This window comes from Camelus bactrianus, chromosome 18 (assembly GCF_048773025.1).
Source record: "Camelus bactrianus isolate YW-2024 breed Bactrian camel chromosome 18, ASM4877302v1, whole genome shotgun sequence".
NCBI classification, from domain to species: Eukaryota; Metazoa; Chordata; class Mammalia; order Artiodactyla; family Camelidae; genus Camelus; species Camelus bactrianus.
This window is the reverse complement of record NC_133556.1, coordinates 33954702-33976205: the sequence shown is the minus strand read 5'-3', so window position 1 is coordinate 33976205 and position 21504 is coordinate 33954702. Positions and strand designations below refer to the sequence as shown.

Genomic DNA, 21504 nt, shown 5'->3' with positions numbered 1-21504 from the left:
TTCATTACGGGGCCCAAGTGAATCACAACAAGCGCCTTCCTCTAACCAGTCAACCCTCTCCACTGTGGGATATTCATTTTGGTGCAGCATCTAATCTATTATGATTTACTGGAAGGCCCGAGCTAACATTTGGCTTTTATTAACATCGCTTTTATGTTAAAATTGTCTTACGATGAAAAATCTATCGGAAAGAGACCATTTCATTAGGGGCCCTACTTGGAGGGCACAAATCTAGAAAAGAGAGGCTGAAGGTTTAAGTGTAGCTAACCTCCTGCTGCCTAACCCAGACCCCAACCAACCAGCCACCACCATCACCACCACCAAACAACTCCCACCAAATGCAGACCCTGGGCCCCCTGCAGGCCAGGACCAGAGCATAAAACAAGTGGCAGCTCCCTCACTAGGCAGGTTCCCCTGGGGGTCCTCCAGGCACCTGGGCCTCAGGGTGCTGAACTTAAACTCTCCAGCTTCCTCTCCAAAACTGTTCCATAGCCCATGCTCCCTGGTTCTGGAAATGGCACTACCAGACACACAGCGGCAGAAGGCAGGGCCCTTGGCATCACCCAGATTCTTCCCGTGGTGCCCCCTCCCACCAAATCAAGCAGAAGTCCCTCTCTCCAGCCTCACTCCTCCCCTTGTCTCCTCACCTTAGTAAATGGCCACACACAGCTGCCCAAGTGCTCCTTTCACTCAGCCCCCACATCTAGTCCATCAGCTCATCCTGGCTCTAGCTCTGAAATATATTGTAAAACCTTCCAATTTTCTCCATCTCTACAGCCAACATGCCGTAATTCAATCCACATTATCCCTGCCTGGACTTAGCAACAGCTTCCTAACAAGCCTCCCAGCTTTCCCCCTTGCAACTCTCTCCCTCACCCTCGTTAACCTACTTTCCATCCAGTAGCCAGAGTATTCTTCCAAAAATTTCCATCTGATCATGTCACTTTTCTACTTGAAGATCATTTCAGTGTTTCCTACTATGCTTAGAATAAAATCTAAATTCCTTTTTGTGATCTTCAAGGCTCTTCACAATCTGGTCCCTGCTTACGTGGTCACCCTCACCTTGACTTGCTTTCTGCTCCACAAACCTGTAAGCTCTTTCCCACCTCAGGGCCTTTGCACATACTGTCCCCTTTGCCTGGAACACTCTTGCCCCAAATCTTTGCATAGCTGTCTCTTTCTCACCCTTCAGGCCTCAGTTCTGATGTTCATTTCTTAGAGAAGCCTTCTCTGACCACCCTAGTTAGTAACCCCTGCCTCGCCCCCCCCCCACTGGTTTATTCCACAATCACAAATCATGCCTGTCAGGCTGCCTTCTCTTCTCTCCACTTTCGCCTTGCTTCCTCCACAGCATCCACACTCACCTCCAGGAAAATTTCCATTTGGTTCACTACTATATTCTCAATATTAACCACACCGCCTGGCATCTAAGAAGGGCTTCAGAAATTGTTAGAAGGGTGAATGAATGAGTAAATGAACAGCATTAGCAGGAAATGAAAGAAGGAATTAAATTCCCTTGAATATACAGTCCCACTGTTCAGGAAGAAAGAGAGGTAGGCTCCCCGGCAGGAATTTGGCAAGGCTGTCTCCACATCATGGCCGAAGGAGCATGGCGGGCAAGCCATGATTTCTCCACTCCTCAGCATACGCCAGGGCTCCTGGAAGGAAGCCCATAGGGAAAGCCAGTCACCCGTAAGACGAAGAGTTCACTCACGTGCCCCCGGCCCTCTGGACCCCGGCATCTCCACCCCTGCCGACAGCACTTTCCCTGCAGAGGCCATGAGCCCGGGCTGCCAGGAGAGAGCAGGGCAGGGGAGTGGCCACACGGCTGACAGGCAATCAGTCAGCAAACTTGGACCACACTGACTGGGTGCCAGGCGCAAAGCTGAGTACCGCAGGAGGCCATCGGGAGAGACACGGCCTCTGCCTTCAGAGGTCCGGCACCCTGGCGTGGGAGAGAAAACATGCGGAGCAAAAGCAGCATAAAAAAGTGCCATGGGCGCTTCATGGATATTAAAAGCATCTGCTCCTCAAAAGGCATTGTTAAGAAAATGAAAAGATAAGCCACAGACTGGGAGGAAATCTTTGCAAAACACATCTGATAGAGGACTTGTATCCAGAATATAGAGAACTCTCAAAACCCAACAATAAGAAAATGGACAATCCATTAAGAAATGGGCAAACGATGTGAAAAGATACTTCACCAAAGAAGATTTGCAGGTGGCAGAATAAGCACTTGAAAAGTTGCTCAACATCATTAGTCCTTAGGGAAATGCAAATTAAAATCACAGTAAGACTCCACTACACACCTATTAAAATCGCTAAAATAAGAAATGTGGCTATACCAACTCCTGGTGGACACTGGAACTCTCGTACACTGGTGGTGGGATGTAAAATTATACAGCCACTTGGGCAGTTTCTTAAGAACAAATATGCACCCACGTACGATGCAGTCATTTTATTCCTCCGTATTTATTCAAGAGAAATGGAAATACATGTCCACACAAAGACTTAGACGCAAATGTTCATGGCAGCTTTATTTGTAACGGTCAAAAACTGAAGCAACCCAAACATCCCTTAACAGATGAAAGGGTAAAGAAACTGTGGTACGTTCATACAGGGTGATACTACTCAAAAGTAAGAAGAAAGGAACCACCGATACACACAACAACATGGACGAATCTCTAAATAATTATGCAGGTTGAAAGAACCCATACAAAAAAACAATACATGTTGCATGAGTTTATATAAAATTCTAGAAAATGCAAACTAATCTATAGTGCCGTGGAGCAGTCTGGAGTTGCCCAAGGACATCGGTAGAAGAAGAGAGGGATGGAGGGGTGAGAAAGGGGCAGGAGACAACATTTGGAGTGACAGACGTGTACACTGTCCTGACTGTGACGATGGTTTCATGGGCGTATAAATATGCCAAAATTTAGCAAATTGTACACTTCAAATATGTGCAGTTTACTGTTTATCAATTACACCTCAATAAACATTTTTTTTAAGGTGCTACAGCCTCTAGCCAAGATGGATTGGCTTTACCCTCCTGATTCAAGCAACTAAAAAAATAAGCAAAATATAGAAAAAAAATGATTATGAGACACTGGACAAGACAACAGGCAGCACAGAAGAGTGACCCTGAGAGAGAGGAAATAAAGGCACTGGGCCCAGTGATTACTCCAGGTCACCGTCTAGAAAGCTTCCAGGCCCGGGCACAGACGGAGAATATCCAGACAAAGCCCATGGTCTCTGAGATGAGAAAGAAGAGCCTGCAGTTCAGAGAACCCAAGGGACTAGAATTGACAGGATAGAGGGCCAGGGAAGAGGGAGTTGCACAGATCTACAGGGGGTTCCTTCTTACGCTTCCACTAAGCCGTGCCCTGCACGCAGGTGAGGAAAGGGAAAGGCCCACTGGGAGGAGGCAGGCGGAACAGCCCCTGGAGCTCACACAGGGCTGAGGAGAGTTCATGCTCCCCAGGCCAGCACAGAAGGACCACCCAACTGTGGCTTACAGGGCAGAGTCCTCTGAAGGGGATGGCCTCAGTACCAGGGCCAAGTCAGCCTAAGACTACAGGCTGTTCTAGACTAACACCAACAAAGCTTAAAAGCAAGCTTCTAAGAGAATCAAACTCATTCCAAGTAACTTCACCATGTCCCACGAGAAAATCCAAAAATACTGAAAGGCAGAAAGAATTCAGCATCCAATAGTGAATTCACATCCAACAACTCACAGTAACTATCAACCAATCAAAAGATACCAGGCATGCAAAAAGAAAAAAGAAAGGAAAAAATGACCCAAAACCAAACCGGGAGAAAAATCAGTAATAGAAATATGGCTAGAAATTACACAGATGATAGAACAGACAAAAATAAATCAGAAGGGGAATTATATAATATTTTAAACTGAAAAAAAAATTAAACTATATATATCAAAATTTATTGCATGCAGCTAAAGCAGTGCTTAGAGGGGAATGTACAGCATTAAACTTTGATTTTATAAGTGAAGAAAAGTATAAAAACCAATGAGTGGTATGAGGAGGGTATGACTGAAAAGGAATAGCAGGAAGGAATTTTTTTGGTTGGTAGAACTACAATGTATCCTGATTATGGTGGTGTTCACACAAATCCATAAATATACTAAAATTAATAGAACTACACACAAAAGAGCTAATTTTATTGTATGTTGATTTAAAAAGTAAAATGAAATAAATTGAATAGCTTAAAAAAAAACAATGATCTAAGCTCCCATCTTAAGAAACTACAAAAAGTAGAATAAATTAAATCTGAAGTAAGCAGCTGTTCTTTATTTTTAAGAAATAAAGAACAGAAATTAATTAAATATAAAACAGAAAAACAATAGAGAAAAGTTAACGAAATCAAAAGAAATTTCTTTGAGAGTACCAACAAAGTTAATATAATGTTGATAAATCTCTAGCCAAACTGGTCAGAAAAAAAAAAAAGAAGACCTAAACTGTCAATAGCATGAATTAGAAAGGGGACATCACTATAGGTCCTACATACATCACGAGGATAATAAGGGAACATAATAAACAAGTTTGTGCCAATAAATTCAATAGTTTAGGTAAGTGACAAATTCCTTGAAAGACACAAGCTCGAGCAGGAGAAACAGATCAACTTTAATAGCCCTATATACTAAAGAAATTGAGTAGTTTGAAATCTTTTCTCAAAGAAAACTTCAGGCCTAGATGGCTTCACTGGTGAATTCTACCAAATAAGGAGGAAATAATACTAGTTTTATAAAAACTCTTCCAGGAAATTCAGGAGGAGGGAATATTTCCCAATTCATTCCATAAGGTGAGCATAACTCAAAAGCAAACAAGAGAATTACAGGAAGACCACAGACCAGTATCACCCAGGAACACAGATTCAAAAATCCTTAACAAAATTTTAGCAAATCAAATCCAGCAAGGTATAAAATGTGCCTGCCACATTAGGCGGTACTAACCCAGAGTGAGTATCAATCACCTGAAGGGATCAGAGAAAACTTCCCAGGGAAAGTGACTTCTGAAGCAGACCCCTGAGAGGCAAGTAGCATTTAAATAGGTGGTGATGTTAGGGCAGAGAAAATGGCAGGAAAAAACGCAGATGAATACAAGAAGCAGCAGACTAGTCAGGAACAGGCAGGAGCTCCCTTCCCTGGAAACAGACCCAGGCAAGAGCTGAAACCCCTGGGGCCAACTCTGTGCTGTGTGATCCTGATGCCCCAGCCTCACTGACTGTTCTAGAGGTAAGACACATCACCAAACTGGAACCATCAGATCTCTTGCCCAAGAGTCTGAAACTTGACTGGAGACAGACTCCCAGCCTGGGATTTGCTGGGCCTGAATCACGATCTACCTTAAAGGAAGTCCCCGGACCTGGTTGGTTCCTGCCCTTCCCTTGGTTTTTCAGCAACCTCTTGGGATCCCATGAGCTGCCCCAGGGGCCTTTCTGTAAGACTCTTTTAGTTAAGTTAACATGAGGTGGTTTCTGCAACCAAGAGAGTATTAAAGAGCTCAGTGAGCACCACGAAAGCAACTATAAGTTTATCTCTATGAAATAGTTCAATTACTACATAAGAATTTGGACCCCCTGGGCCAAAGCCAAGGGTCTGTGAAGGGAAGTCAGCGGAATCAGATCAAGTTAGAATGGTGGGTGCAACCTGGATGTTCAAAGTGACAGGTACAGGAGGGTGGAGTTTGAGAGAGAGAAGGAGGCATGAGATTTCTGAATAGGGGAAGGACACAGTCAACAGTCTCACAGAGAACCACCTGGCAGTGCTACAGAGGATGGACTGCACAACAGCTATATGTCTGACCCCTCGGGGAGGCTGTGATAATGGCCACGGGAACGACGTACTCAGATCTCTCTGGCTCTCATGCCTTTGGTTCTCGCCTCCAGCACGGAGCCTAGAACCAGGGACGGAGTGGCACTCGGTTAAATTCTGCTGATCAGATAGGCTGCAGAGGGAGAAATGACAACACTTGATGACTAAATGCTGGGATCAAAGGAGGGAAAGAGCTAATAAAGGTCATGGCAGTTTCAACCCTGGCTGGCAATTTCAACTGAATCAGAAATGGCAGAAGTGTGATGAGGTCAGTGTGGTGTAGACAGACTGTTTCAAGGTGGTGCTCAAATACCTAAGTAGGAGTCTCCAGCATGCCATGGGCTGGCACGGAGATCGCAGAGCTGGAAGGAGACAGGCACAGAAGGTGGGGGTCAGGGGAACAGCAGGCGGCCCACAGGTGGGAGTCAGTCAGGCTCACGGAGTTCTGTTTGCTCCCAGTAACTGAGGGCTCCTGTGTGCCAGGTGCCAAGCCAGGAGCTGGCAGGGATCACAGAGGCCAAGGGAGTGAACAAGACTGGGAGGGAAATGGCAGCAGGATTCGGAGCCTGCTATGCTTCTTTTAGAAAAGACTCGGGCTGGATCTACACACCTGCATGAGAGCACAGTGACTTACACAGGAGAAGAGCCAGCGCGGTTGGCCCTGTCTCTAGTAGGAGACACTCGGAAGTAACCTCAGTGTCACTCAGAAAGGGGATGGCAAAACAAACGATGGCACAGACAAAGGATTAAAAAGAACAAGGCAGTTCTTTAGGGACGGGAAATGACATGCTGATACATGATGGTGTGAGAAAAACAAGGCACAGAACAGACAATGAGGGATGAACCTCCATTTATGTTTGGGGGGCAGCTGCAGAAATCAAATCATATAGACTTGTACTTGGGAATGCTTGGATATCTTTAAAAAGACACACAAGAAACTTAACATGAACTGCCTTTGAAGAAGAGAGTTGGAGACAAATACGGGAGGGGAGGCCTTTTCACTACATTTTCCTTTGCCACTAATCAACTTACTTATCACAGTTAATGATCTAAGAATACATACATACTTCGTCAAGTTGAGTGCTTTCTAAACGACTCCAGCCAGAGGCTGTCTTAGTAGAACCCACCTCCAACTACCTCCCAACAAGCTTATGAAAAACCTACATCACTTGATGCAAAGTCCCGTCCGTGCCAAGCCCGGTGCTTGACAGGGGCCAGAAGGAATATCCTTGATTTCTTCCTCAAAGGGATTCTGATGCGGCGGTTTTAGGACTCAGCTGCCCTGCGTCGAGCCAGGTGGAGCACACAGCAGCGGCTGTTCTCAGAGAGGAAGTGAATGAATGGCTCCCACTCAAATCTGTCAGCTGGGCGGGAGCCTGGGCCTGACCACTCAGCCTCAACAGGGGAAGCCAGAGAACCACACCTTTCTTCAGAAAGGAAACTACGCATCCACACAATCCACTCAGAGCCTATTTTAGCTCTGAACCCAGAGCAGAACATCAACTATTAAAAATAGCAAAACCAAGATTACAATTTGACTGATTTCAGTTCTGATGTTAGGAAAGAGGTCGGAAGCCTAAGTCAGTTGTAAACCAAGGGGTCGAAGAAAAACCACGGTGTGAACACAGTCATGCTGGGTTGGACAGTCAACACTTGAACCTCCCCTCTCCGCCCCCCTGTATTGCCTGAGTAACCAATTCCTGTGGCTTTCGTCTGCAGAAAAGCACCTGAGAAATTGGAACGAGGCAGAAGAGAAGTTCTGGGGGAGTCTGCCAAAACCAGAAAGGAAATTCTTCAAGGAAAGCAGCTTTCCTTTCCTCTGAAGGCAGGCGAGGTGAGCAGCTTACCTTTGTTATGTGACATCGCGTACAGGAGGCAGAGCACAAAGAGCGCGTGGTAATCGTCGTCCGGGCTGTCCAGGGCATGGTACACCATATCCAGGAAGGGTCTGGAAAAGAGGAGGGGAGTGCATGAACCTCGTGGCATGTGTCGGGGAACGCCTCTCTCCTCTCACCTGCACAAGGGATGCTGGCTGCCTTTGCCTCTTCCAGCCTCACCGCCAGCATGCGGTGCGTCCACCGTGTCCCCGTCCAGCACTGGGCACTTGGGACAAAAGATGATTGAGAGGCAGGCTCTACCACCAGAAACTGCTATCTCCAGGGGAAACCAGCTAAGGAACTCAACAATCGTTCACCTGCTGTCCCAGACACTGGGGATAAACGATACAAAGTCCCTGCTTTAGTGGCACTCCCATGCCTGGGGGCAGAGACAGAGAACAGACACACCATGTCACACTTCAAAGAGTGACAAGAGAATGAAGAAAACAGGATAACGTGGTAGACTGACAAGAGTGAAGAAGGCACCAAAAAGCCTGGGCAATTTCAGAATGTGGGCCCTGGAGCCACATTGCCAGGGTTCACATTCTGAGTCTGCCTCTTCTGAGCTGCAAACCCTTGGGTAAGTTACCTAAAAACCGCCCCCTTTCCCCATCCATAAGCTGGGGATTAAGATCCTCCAGGGTTACTAAGAAGACTCAAGTGAATGACAACTGAAAGGCCTTCAGCACAGGCCCCGGCACATGATGGAACACACACGAGCTGCTGTCCAATTTCTACCCTGAATATTCCAAGGGCACTTCTCCACGATCTCACTTCAGCAGGTCCTGGCCCAGCAATTTCTTGGAGCAGCTTTCCCTGACTGGTGAGGATCGACAGGAAATCTCTCACCCCTGACACTTCGTGGGTGAGATCCACAGAGTGGCTGCAAATATCACAAACCACACACCCCGAATGCCGCCTTTCCAGGTGAAGGGCCTGGCCTGGAAAGACTCTTCAACACGAAGATAATAGAATCTGCACGGGTCTGGCCTATAGGCAGGAGGCTCTGGCCCCCTGACCGTCTGCAGCTGCCCTGGATGCCAGGCTGAAGCCAAGAAAGCAGAGCGCCTCAGCGAGGGGCCAAGGGCACACTTCACTGGAAGGACACAAGCCTCTGTCAATATCACTGACTGGGGGAGTGAGATGGTGTGGCAGAGAAACAGGGAGACTATTCACTGCATACAACTTTTATACTTTTTGAATTTTGAACTCTATAACTGTACCACCGACTCAAAATATTATATTGAAAAATGCAAAAAAGAAAGCAATGAAATGCACTGGTCATGACATTTCAAACAGACATGTAACACATAGAAATTAAAGAAAGAACCTGAAGGGGAACACTGATGCTCTGGAGCCCAGATCCTCCCCACACAGATTGCTCATCACCGTTCAGATGCGTAAAGAGTTTTGCCACGTGTGGATTTGAGTTTTTCTAAGCCCCCAGCAATCATACTTCCCAATTTAAGAGCAGGATAAAGTATGAAACACTTTCTTGTAAACCAGCTGCTTGGAATTTGGATTGTATTTTGATTTGGGAATAATACAAATAATCCAAGGCCCAGCAGCAGAGGGAGGGCTGGGTGGATGTACCATCTTTGTTGAGATGAAGTATTATGAAGACATTAGCATTTTGTTTACTAAGGGTACAATAAAGTGAAAAAGATGCTTGGGGTTTGATATTAGACAGAAAAAAAAGAATAAAAAATGGTAGACATGGTATTGGTATAAGCTACTGGGGGGAAAGAGGGCAGAATCCCCTCTATATTGGCATTGAAAACTGACTAGCAGGAAATACCAAAACGTTAGGAACAGCTGCCTTTGAACTATGGAGACATTTTCTTCCTTTTTTATACTTATCAAGGTTCTTTACATTTTTCTGAATGGTGCATTACTTTTTACATTTTTTAATTTTTTTTTTTAAAGAACAGAAAGAATGTTTTGAATAGTCTTTGGTTTCTTAGGCCTATATTTAACCATGAACGCAGATGCAGCGCATCATATATGGGGACTATGAGAACAGTTTCATTCTGTACTGTGCTGTTTCTTTGGACAAGTGGACCAATGTCAAGATCCAATTCATGCCCAGGACAAATTCTCCCCTCTCTCACCCTCAGCGCCAGGAGGAGGGAGGACAGAAGTCCGTGGCGGTGTCTCTGACAACCAACCCCTCAACACCTTTTCAAAGGAGAAGCATCTCCCCACCTGGGCCAGTCTCTCCCTGGCACTCAGTTGGTCTCAGAGCAGAGTGCAGCTCTTGCCCAGAGGTTCCTGGGGCCACAAGTCTGCATGTGGCCCAATTCAAGGCACAAGATCAATCAGCTTCCATTACAAACCACATGGTAGAAGATGCCAGCCCCACCAAAAGAAACAATCTCAGTCAACTCTAAGAAAACCCTACTCTGTGTCACTAAAATGCAAGAAAAAACGAGGTCTCAACCCCAATATTCAAACAGAACCTTTCGGTCTCGTTGACTTTTTGTTTTTGACAATACATGAGTATAATTTCTTCCTTTAGGAAAGCTACAATATTACCACACTCGGCAAAACATATGCTGTCTCCATTTACTAGATTCTAAGAAACTGAACACGTCATGACAGTATTCACTTAAAAGCAGCAGCTAATATTCTATTAAGCAGATGCACCTATATTAGCTTAAACATTCCCCATGACAATTTTGGTTTTTCAGTTATTCATATTCTAATTAATGCTGTGCCAAACAACTAAAGGTTGTTTTCCCCACCTCTTCTGTGTTTAGAATAAGATTTCCTTAATTTTTAGAGCTTCAGATATCACTTTTTTTTGGCCACCAAACAAAATCAAAAAGGTCTTTGTCAGTACAACGGACAGCCCACACTGTGCTGCAATGTTTTTTATTTAACCAAAACTAAAAATGGCTCCACTGTGTATCTGATAAAAATGAATCCTGTCAGATAATTGAGCCATTTGCCAATTAAAGTGATAAACAAGACATGGAGGGAAAAATCATGGTGCTTCAACTCTTCATTTTAAGTTGGATTAATAATAGGATGGGTGTGTGTGTGTGTGTGTGTGTGCGTGTGTGTTTCATCTGCCCCACTGTAAGCGTTCCGGGAGTGAAGGCCTTGTAGGCATTTACTAACACTAACGGGATTAGGAGGATACTGCAGGCGTCTGTGCAGGAGGGCCACCTGATAAGGAAATAACACTGAGATGAAGAAGCCCTCCTAACAGTTTGCTGCAACTTTACGAGCAGCCCTGCACCCAATCCCATTCTGAAAGGCGTGGTGCTCCAGCAAGGGTGCAGGAAACGTGGCATCTCCAAGGTTCAGTGGATGTAGTTTGGGCGGCCATCACTGAAATGAATGATGAAGCAAAAAGTAAAGGGGGACAGCAGCGTGAAATACAGCATTAAATGGTGCCCGCAGTGGGCGTGGCAGTGAATGAATGAGACAGTGAAATCCACACGCTGCCCCCAAGGGGGTCCTTTCTTGGGGCAGCAGAGTGTGGCCAGGACAGGGCCACACCCGCTAGGATGGGGCGCAGCAGTGAAGTGCTTGGGGTGGTGGCGCCACATCTTGGTCATTCTTCCAAAGGGGTGAGCACCACCCTATGTTTGGTGGGAAAAAAATGTGACACCTGAAGGGTTGAGGGCCAGCTCTGCCCCTGTGGCCTCTGGAGAGGAACGGTGCCTCTGGTGGCCAGCGGCTGGAGAAGCAGGCTGGCTTGGCTGAGGGCAGAAAAGCTCATCTGGGTGTCGGGAAGAGGCCCTAGTGGGTAATCCCTAGTGGGCACCCACCGAGGCCCACATCCCCACGGCTGAGCCCCTTGCCTCATCCCAGAGACCGAGCAGCAGCCCCACCCCGAAGGCCCGTGAGCGCAGGCGGGCACTACCTGCTCCACTGGACACTCTCCAGGCCCGTGGCCGCGCTCTTCTCCTCGTCCGTCGTGTTCTGCTCCTGCACCGAGGAGCCGGCCGCCAGCTCCGGGAGCTTGCTGCGCTCCATGATCACCATCTCTATCTCTGGAAGCAAACACAGACATGGGGGTGAGCCCACCCAGCTCCAGACCGAGACTGACAGACACGCTCAGGCTCAAGATGGAGCCTGTAGACCGCTCCAAACACGTCAAGCAAATGCTCGACAGTGGTGACAGGAGCATCAGCAACACGCACGCTGGGAGAAATAAGACGGAAGCCAGACCTCTCTTGCCTTTCATTTTGGCAACACCAAGAAATGTGGCCCTGATTTTAACAAGAGAGCACAGATTGCAATGATTTATTTCAAGATTTAAAAGAAAAAAGTTATTTATTCTACTTCATTGATACCACACTTCCTTCCCAGAGGAGTTGAGGAGCGTGGAAGAAATGGCATGTGGTTAATAAAACATAACCAAATTCACTGAAAATATTCTGAAACTGTTTACACCGTAGAAAAGGCTCTGACGTGAGTGACGAAGCCCTCGTTTTCCCTTCCCATTTACAACTCCCAGCAGGCAGAGAGGGGAGGGGCCTCGTTTTATTTTTCCCAATTAAATAGGGGCAACTTGTAGCCCCCGACTTAAGCACGGTGTACATTTTCATTTGCAAGAAAAAATCTGAACCAACAAAGGGCTTTTTTCTTTGTTCTTTCTGGCTGGGGGGAGATAATTAGGTTTTTATTATTTATTTTTAGGGGAGGTGCTGGGGATTGAACCCAGGACCTCATGCATGCCAAGCATGCCTACTGCCACTGAGCTATACCCTCCACCCTTGAACTAACAAAGGAAACGTCCTGAGTTAGAGGTGGGCAGTTGCTGAGTTGTGAGGTGTCCCTGTTACAGAGTTCCCTGACGTGCAAGTGTGGACCTCCAAATACTCGATCCCAGAGTTCAGGTATTGTCCCCCCATCTTTGGGAGACATGATGAGGGAACAGCAACGATGAGCATTTTTCTGTTTGGGAAGGATGGGCACACACCCTGGCTCTGCCACGGCCTCGCCATGTCTTTCTCTGGGCTCCTGCAGGGGCCTCCCACTTGGCCTCTGCTTCTTTCCTTGCCCCCTAGTTTGCTGTTTGCACAGACTCAAGTGATTTTAAGTGGAAATTAGCTCAGGTCGCCCTTCTGTCTTCCCATCACACCCAGGACAAAATCCAAATGCCGTCCACGGCATCAAGGCCTGGCATGGCCTGGCCCCATTGGCTTCTGGCCTCACCGCCAGGCTCTCTCCGCCGGCACCACACCAGCTGTGCCGAGTTTTCTTCTCACTCGTCTTCCATTACCCAAGCTTCTTTCTGCCCCAGGATCTTTACACAGCTGTTTCCTCTGCCTGGGACGCTCTCACAGGTCCTCCCTATCCAGGCATGACTCAGTCATGTCATTCAAGGCTCAGCTCAAATGCCACCACCTCAGAGTCCTCTTCTCAGACACTCTTTCCACTGGGTTTTCCTTTACCTCTTTCAGCTTTTATGAACTAAATGCCATACTTCATTCAGATTTCCTTAGTTTTTCCCTAACATTCTTTCTCAGCTCCAGGACCCCATCAAGGGTGCCATGTTACAGGTCTCCTTAGGCTTCTCTTGACCATGACAGTTTCACAGCCTTTCCTTGCTTTTGATGACATTACAGTTTGAGGAGACTGGTCACACTTTTTGTAGACTGTCCCTCAATCTGGATTTGACGGATGCTTTTCTGATAGTTAGACTTGGGGTTGTAGGTTTGTGGGAGGAAGACCACTGAGAGAAGTGCCCTTCTCATCACTTCCTATCAAGGGTACAGGCTATCGATATTGCTTGTAACTGTGGGTGTTAATCTGCAGGACTTGGCCAAGCGAATGTCAGTCAGGTTTCTCCACGGGAAAGTGATTTTTCCTTCCTTTCACCCCACACCCTTTGGAAGCAAGCCATTCAACGCAGCCCACGCTTAAGGAGTAGGGAGTTGTGTTCTATCTTCCTGAGGGAGGAACGGCTACATGAATTATTTGGAATTCGTCTGTAGAGATCTGTCCCCTCCCCCCTTATCTTTACTTTATAGTATTTATAACTATTACTGTTTTTCAAATGTTCGCTTTAGGCCACTTCGCTTTTATGAAAGACCTACATCAGTACCTGTTTTCACTAACCGAAAGAAATCTGAAAGGGATCTTCCCTTTCACACACACAAAAAAGGTGAAAAGCAGAAACAGCGTTCAGCGCAGGTGCTGCAGCTGCGGTGACACAGGCAGTGCGCACCCGAGCAGCTGGAGCGGCGCCGCCAGGCTCCTTCCCCTGAACCACACTCAGCACCTCGGCATCACGTCCCGTAGCTCTGAACTGTGTCTGTGAGCATCTGTGCTTTATCTCCATTTATTTTGTGCATCTGTTAGCAAGACGTAACCTAAGACAATTGCCTCTTCGCTTTACGCCATTCTGGCTTAACGAAAGGCTTCATAGGAACATTCTACTTTCGGATCACGGGGGAAACCTGTACTTGGATTTTATATTTCCTACGTATTGGTTTGCTTGTTTCCTGCTGGCCTTCCCCCACTAGGATGTGGGCTTTCTAAGAGTAGCTGCCTTATCTGTCCTGTTCTCCCCCAGAATTCCAGCGTCTAGCCTGGGGCCTGGCACAAGGCAAATGCTCATTAAACATCTCTGAAATGGATGAATGGATGGGAGGTTTCGGTGGCAGGCAGGGCTGGCAGTGATGCATGGCAGCTGTAATGTGTAACGCATCCCCAGCCTGTGATCAGTGTGTGCACAGTGTCCTCACAGGGAGGTGTCGCATCCCCGCCCCCATGCGGACTGTTAAACATGACTGTGCTTGAGACTGTCCTCTGACACGGAGGAGTGCACCCCCACACGTCCACAGGGGCCTGGAGCTGGGGGGAGGGGCGAGGCTCGGTCTCACTAGCCCCTTCCCTCCCAGTGGTCTGAAGTCAGACATCACAGATCAGAGTGGCCCCCACAGGGCCATCCCCCAGCACACAGGTGGGGGCTGACATGTGATTTTTAAGTGTTCTGTGTTTGCATAGTTTTATATCTGTTCATTAAAATAAATTAGAATTGCATCCAAGGCATTAGAAATGCATTAGAAGAAAATTCTAACTGCACAGAAAATCTGTTCTTTTGTGGATGTTACTGCTTAGGATGAAGCTAAATTTAAGAAAAAAATAAGTGAGTCAATTCACAATGAACGCACGGAGACGTGGTGGAGGGCAGGAGGCGATGCGGACTGCCGTCTGAGAACCACCCTCCCCTCCTGTCCTTGCATCTTCCCCGCCACCAGCCTCCTTCAGGTACCTCCCAACTACCCTCGTCTTCTCCAAAGTAGGATGCAGACACCTCACTGGGGAGTACTTCTTTTATTTTTAATTATCCTTGTCTTTTAAAAATCTATTTTGTTCATGTTATGATGCATATAACGTTAGCACATTAAGACAAGCATGTATATAGTTCATAATAAATGCATACATACTGGGGAGATGCATGCTAAAGTTATGTATTTATTTGTGTTTATGGATGGGGTGTGCCGTCAGAGACAGCTGAACACTACCAAATGAGAAGAGGTGCCAGCCACTGGCTTTTGCCCCGTGACCTCTGACCTGATTCCCACACTGCTGCAGCCCCACTTCCTCCTTGCCTGCCTGGCTGACCTGGCAGGAAGTCAGTTCCAAGGACTCCCCATGATTATGGGGCCCAAGCCGGAGTGCCTCCACCTGCTGTGATGTGGTTGTCCCTTTTTGCCTTTCTAAACTCCCTGGACATGATCAGAATCCTGGCGTAGGGGAGGGGTTAAAGATAACCCAGTCTGGTGCTCATCAAACTGTGTTAAGTGGGTGCACGTTAATTCTGAATGACTACTTCCCAGGGCACCACCACAGTAAGAGGGGAGAGGGGAGCTGCTCCAGGTCCAGGGCGGGTGGGTGTCCCATCGTCTCCGACCTCGGGTTCCCTCACGCACTCCACAGAGGCCCCTAAAGCTCCTTTCTGGGATTCTGGAGCTTCACACAAAATGGGCTGAAGACCACTAGTTGGGTCCTGGAGACTGTATATGAGGAAACAGAAACCCAGGAGCGTAATGACTGTTAACACAGCTAGAGAAGCAGTGGCGAAAGCCAAGCCTGCCCCCTCGCATCCCGCATGTGGAGAACTCGGGCAGGGCCAGGTTCACAAGGGCCTCTCCTTGCACAACAAGGTTTCCGAACCTCAGCTGTGTCAGCCCGCTTCTCACAGCTGCACCCGCATCCCTCCCGCTCCAGCCAGCACAGCTGCAGGATGCTGCTCCACTTAATTTTCCACTGAACAGTTCTTCCAAAGCCAAACAGGTTTTCCCCCATTTCTTTTTAAAAAGTTTATCCACACAACTCTTAAAACTAGCAATTCTTTCTTAGGTTGGCCAACTCCTTGAAACTGTATGCAAAATGCTCCATGGCCATGTGAGGAGTGGGTAACAGGTTTCTGGGGAGAGGGTCCCACCAGATTCTCGCCACTCTAAAATGGATTCCACAGCCATCTTTAAAAGTGGGTGCCAAAGAGGATCTGGCCTGTCTTAGTGACTGAGGGTCAAAGTGCACCCTCTTTATGCCACTCCGGGACGTCCGGCGTGGTTCTGCACAGCCTTCAGGGCCCCTACTGCCACATCTCCCTTCTGGCACCATGCCTGCCTCGGTGTGGCCTGCATCCCCTCCCGGGGTGCACACACCATGCTGCCACCAGGGAGAGCACGTCAGTGGGCTCACATGGACACAGATTTCCACTGATGGTCACTGAGGTGAGGACCCAGGCTCTGATGATGAATCCCCAGGGGGCGCCATCTGAACCTCAGTTATTATACCATGAGCCCCCACCTAGACGAGGTTTCTGTTTTGGAATCTGAAGGGGACTGTAGCAACACCCTAGCCCCAAATTCACCCATTTGCCTGCCTTTACAGTTTCTGCCGTGTCTGTGGGTTGCCTCCACTATTTGTTATTTATTTAATCATTTTATTTGAACTTTTTTTTTTTTTTTTACTTAAATACATTTTAAAAGAAAACTTAAAATAAATCATTCCTATACCCTTCAATTGAGCAAACCCACTTACAGGAATTTATCTGGAAGATACACCTCCTATGATATGAAAATGCACACCCACAAGGGTATTCACTGTGGTATTATTTGTAATTGCAAAATATTGGAAACTACCTAAATGTCCAAGCATAAAGATTGGTTGAATAAACTATGGTACACACACAGTGCAGCTGTAGAAAGGAATGAGGAAGATCGCTGGGAACTGATACGGACTTATTTCCGGAGACAGTGCTAAGTGAAGAGAGCAAAGTGCCAAACAGCATATACCGTGGGCTATACGCCATGTGTAAGAAAGAAGGGAAATTAGAAAGCATACATATATCTGCTTCTTTTTACACAAAGAAACACAGCAGGGCTAGTCCAGAAAACAATGTTAGTTATCTATAAGAGGCGGGGGAATAGGATGGAAGGAATATGGGAGGGAAGGACACTTCTCTGTACAAACCCTTTTGCATAGTTTGAGTCTGTTAACATTCCAAATTATTTTTTTTTTAAGAAATTAAATCAATATGAATGGGAAGGGAGAATCCTAAACTTAAAAAAAAAAAAGGGCTAAAATATATTTCAAATGAATACCACATGTACCCTGAAGGGGGAAAAGAAAGGAAGGGTAGACGAATCCAAGTAGTCCATGAACACAATACCCGACTCTATATGCTCAGTTTGGATACAGGCAAAATACTTGGGGGTGGGGGCGGGGAACTGCAAATGACCTTGAATTCTTTATCATACAATAAACGATTCTGAAACTTTTAAAGACGTATTATAGGACTGAGCAAATACTAAATGTTTTGATGTCAGTGGGAGCCACAGCTCTCGCTATCAAAGAAACATACAAATCTAGAGTGGGAGAAGGAAGGCAAGAAAGAACTCTGGGAATTCATTGGAATTGGAGATATTGGTAATGTGTACTTTTACATGCATGTATTTTCTAGCTCTGTCCACTGAAAGGGCCCAAAAGTAAGACATCTCATGTGGTGATGAGCATAGCTAGTGCTCAGATCTTGGCCTCTAGTACTGCTGCCCACTGAAAGGAACCAGGGCTTTTCAGAGAAATGACTAACCCCAAGGGAGGCAGAGTAGGTGGGAAACGAACCTTGTTATGACAGAAAGTGTAAGGACTGCTTAAAAAATGACGGGGGGATATCACAAGGACGTAGCCAGTCTGAAAGGGTTCCCAAGGACCAAATCTGGGACAATTTGAGCATCAAATTCATTACAGTAATAAAATATAAACCACTAAAAAACCGGAATCCATGATAATGTGCCAAGAATAGACAGACAGATAAATAAATGAATGGGAAGAAGAGAGGAGTCTTGATGAAATACAAACCACTAAAAAACTGGAATCCACGATTTTGTGCCAAGAATAGACAGACAGATAAATAAATGAATGGGAAGAAGGGAGGAGTCTTGCTTACAGTGGAATACTGAGGACTGACTATTAAACACGGAGACGTTGGAAAACCAACATTCTACCACCATCCTGGTAAAGACGGGATCAGGCAAGACTCGTCAGTGAATGCCACATCTAGGGGGGAGTTTTAATGCGGCACAGAATATCGGCATTATCTCAAAGTGTTTCCCCATGGATTGCTAATCAGTTTCAAAGAAAAGAGAAAGTAATGATACAGTGGAGAAACTGGGCCGTACCTTGACCAGGTGGCCAAAATTAACATCACCCATGAGGGACAGAAGGATGTTATGTGCCTCCAGATGTGACACCCACGGAAGGACATGTCACCTAGGCCGTATTTCAGCCAAGAATGCATCGCCTCAATTTAATCACAAAGAAACAGCAAAGGCAGAATGAAGAATGTTTTACTAAAACAAAGGAGGGAGAGGTTCTGTAGTCTTCAAAAATGTCAAAGTTGTAAAAGAGAAAGACAGACTGTGGAAACGTCCAGAGGAAGGGGGCTAAAGAGACATGGCGATTCAGGGCACGATCTGAGTCTGGCCCAGATTTTATACTGCAAGGAGGAAGTATGCTGCAAAGGGCGCCATTAGGCCAACGGATAAACTGGAACACGGACAGAAGGAAACTATGGTGAAGCTGGTAACTGTGCTGTGGTCACGACAGAGATGCCCTGTGCTTAGCAAATGCAGGCTGAAGAATTTAGGAGGGAAGGGGCATGATGGGTGTACCCTACCCAGAAAAAAAAAGTGTGAGAGAGTGTGTGTGTCTGTGTGTGTGAGAGAGAGAGAGAGAGAGAGAGAGAGAGAGAGAGAGAGAGAGAGAGCGAACGTGTGGAGAGAGAGAGAATATGCAAGTAAGAAAGCAAATGGGGTATAAGACGTTAAAAGGAGAAAGCAGGTAAAGAGTAAACAGATGTTCTTTATACTATTTTTGTTTTTGTTTCACTTTCTATAAATTTGAAATCATTTTCAAATAAAACATTTTTAGAAATTACTACTATAAGCATAAAGCCAACAGAAGTAGAAAGTAATTGTGAAAACACACACAACAAATAAATGAAAAGGTGCTGAGGCCTGTCGTGTGAATGGAAAGGGGGGAGACTGGGGAATGTGATGGGGTGTCGGATGCACACACCAACCACGAGCCTCCCTGGAGCTGAGCTCTTGGCAAGAATCCTCTCACCATGGTCTTTAAGGCCCTCTCTGTCCCACCCAAAGCCATCTCCATATCCCACAGCTGGGGCTATGCTGATCGACTGCAGTCTCTGCATTTTATGGAACGGAAACTGAGGCACAGAGAGATCAGGAGGGAGGCCTCTGGCCCCAGCTGCCCGCGGGCTCCTCTCCCGGCACTGTCTGTCCGCTCTGTCGTGTAAACGAGCATCTGTGCAGTTGTTTCATGGGTACAGGTTCAGTTTGGGAGGATGAAGAGTTCTGGGGCCGGGAGGTGGGGATGGCTGCACACGATGTGAGTGCACAGGAGAGGCCTGAGGACCCTTGCCACCCAAGGACATCAACTGCTGTCCCTGGATATGACAATTCTGGCCAAGTCCATGAGCTCCCCCAGCACTCTGACACTCTTGGCTTTTTTAAATAACGGCAATAATTCATCAACTTGCCCGGGATGATGTACATTCTCATCTGATTAATATTTGGTAAATGAAGTGCTTTTCGGGGAAATGGCGGGCATGACCTCCCAACAGTCTTTGACTGAGAAATTCAAGGATTTTCTCAGTTGCCCTCTGTGTTCTACCGTCCAGTAATCACGGCAAGGACAGACAACGAACAGAGGAGACGGGGATCATGAGAAAGCCTTCAAAAGGAGGTTAAGGGAAGGAGGAGAAAGATGCCCTTGCTGGTTACCTAGGAAATGGGGGCAAAACCGCATGCTGCTGGCTGGCTTTGGAGCAGAATTTCAAGATTCAGTCGGTGCCTGGCAATGACAGGATGTGAATATGCTGAGTATCTGGGGTACCCTTTCGTTTGATTTCTAATTATTGTTTACTGGATAGCATGAGATTGAATTCAGAACATTTTTCTGGGAAGTTGCTTTGCAGAGGATTTGTCTAAACTGACCTCTAATCCTTCTCTTCATATTAGTTAAGCCCATTGGAAAAGCTGATACTCCTACATCTCTCTACCAGCCAACCCATCCTTCTCCCCCTCCCTCTCTCCTCTCTCTCTCTCTCTCACACACACACACACACTTCCCACCTCACTATTCGTTATAAAAATTAACAGAGAAACAGGCCCCACAGAAACTTGCCAGTGTGCCCAAGGACAAAGTCCCCCTAGTCAAGCTCAAGCACCACTTCCAGGCTCCCCGCTCTGCTCTCCGACTTGCCAGGGCTCCTACCCAGTGCTCATGGGTCACATGCTAAATGCTGAGGCACTGATGTTCTCGTTTCTGACACCTTGATGGCCGGGCTTCGCGCAGGCCCCTCTATCGGTGGAGAAACACAGGAAGGGCGATGACTTGCCCAGGATCACCAAGTAACTGTTCTAAGTGAATCCAAAAAGAGGCGACCATCCTCTCAGACTGGAAAGCAGGATGAGACAAGAACGTGCATCTGGGTGAACACTCCTCTGGCCGGAGGGGCCAGGGCGCCTCTGGTCTTCCTTTCAGTATTCAGCTCCTGAAAAATTAGGAGCCCTGTGATTTTCTTGGTTTCAGAATGAGCTGCCCATTACTTGGGACCTGAGGTAGGGAACATTTCTTTGCAAACCAGGGATGGAAGTGGAGGGTCCAGGGGTGCACATTCATTTCACACAACTTCCTTGTCTGGGCTTAAATGTGGAGGAGGTGTGAATTCTGGGTGTTGCATTTGCAGAAAAAAACAAGTTAATACCACATTCAAATCAGGTCATGGCAGAATTGTGACTTGTGACCACATGCCTTTTCACTTCTGTGCTTCATGCTGCCTTTTTCAGTAAAGATTTCAGCACTAAAATGGGGGTAGCAGGGGATGCAGGGAGGAGCTGGTGCCAGCATCTCTTTACACAAGAGTCACCAGGCTATCAACAAGCCCTGAGATTTAGGGACAATGCAAGAAGCAGGCTAGGGAAGGAATAATTTGGAGAAAATAGCCACATATTCACCTCAAAACAGAAAGAAAGAAGACAGCCCTGAGGAAAACTGAGGCGTAAACAGAAATAGTGTGGCTTCCTAATGGAGCATCTGCTGTTTCTGCTGACCCGACATTTACACCCCCTTCTTCTGATGAACGTACCTCATTTCTTACTGAGGGAGTCACCTTAGCGTAGATGCGTAACCCAGGCCTGGCCAATCAGCACAGAACATCCCTCTATAGGGCTGGGCAAGCCAGGCCCATTCTCACCAACAAGCATCATTGGCCCCCAGACTTCACTGCAGCCA

At 46.8% G+C, this 21504-nt stretch overlaps 1 protein-coding gene across 7 annotated transcripts in view; it reads right to left on the bottom strand.

Annotated features, from left to right (window-relative positions):
- CLEC16A (C-type lectin domain containing 16A) overlaps nucleotides 1-21504 on the bottom strand; it is a 196337-nt gene that overhangs the window by 124766 nt on the left and 50067 nt on the right. For all 7 annotated transcript variants that reach the window (XM_074346794.1, XM_074346795.1, XM_074346796.1 and 4 more), the window contains exons 11-12: nucleotides 11582-11711; nucleotides 7678-7778 (exon numbers count right to left, since the gene is read on the bottom strand). In XM_074346794.1, the coding sequence (XP_074202895.1) occupies nucleotides 7678-7778; nucleotides 11582-11711 (231 nt within the window). The remainder of the gene's footprint in view (nucleotides 1-7677; nucleotides 7779-11581; nucleotides 11712-21504) is intronic.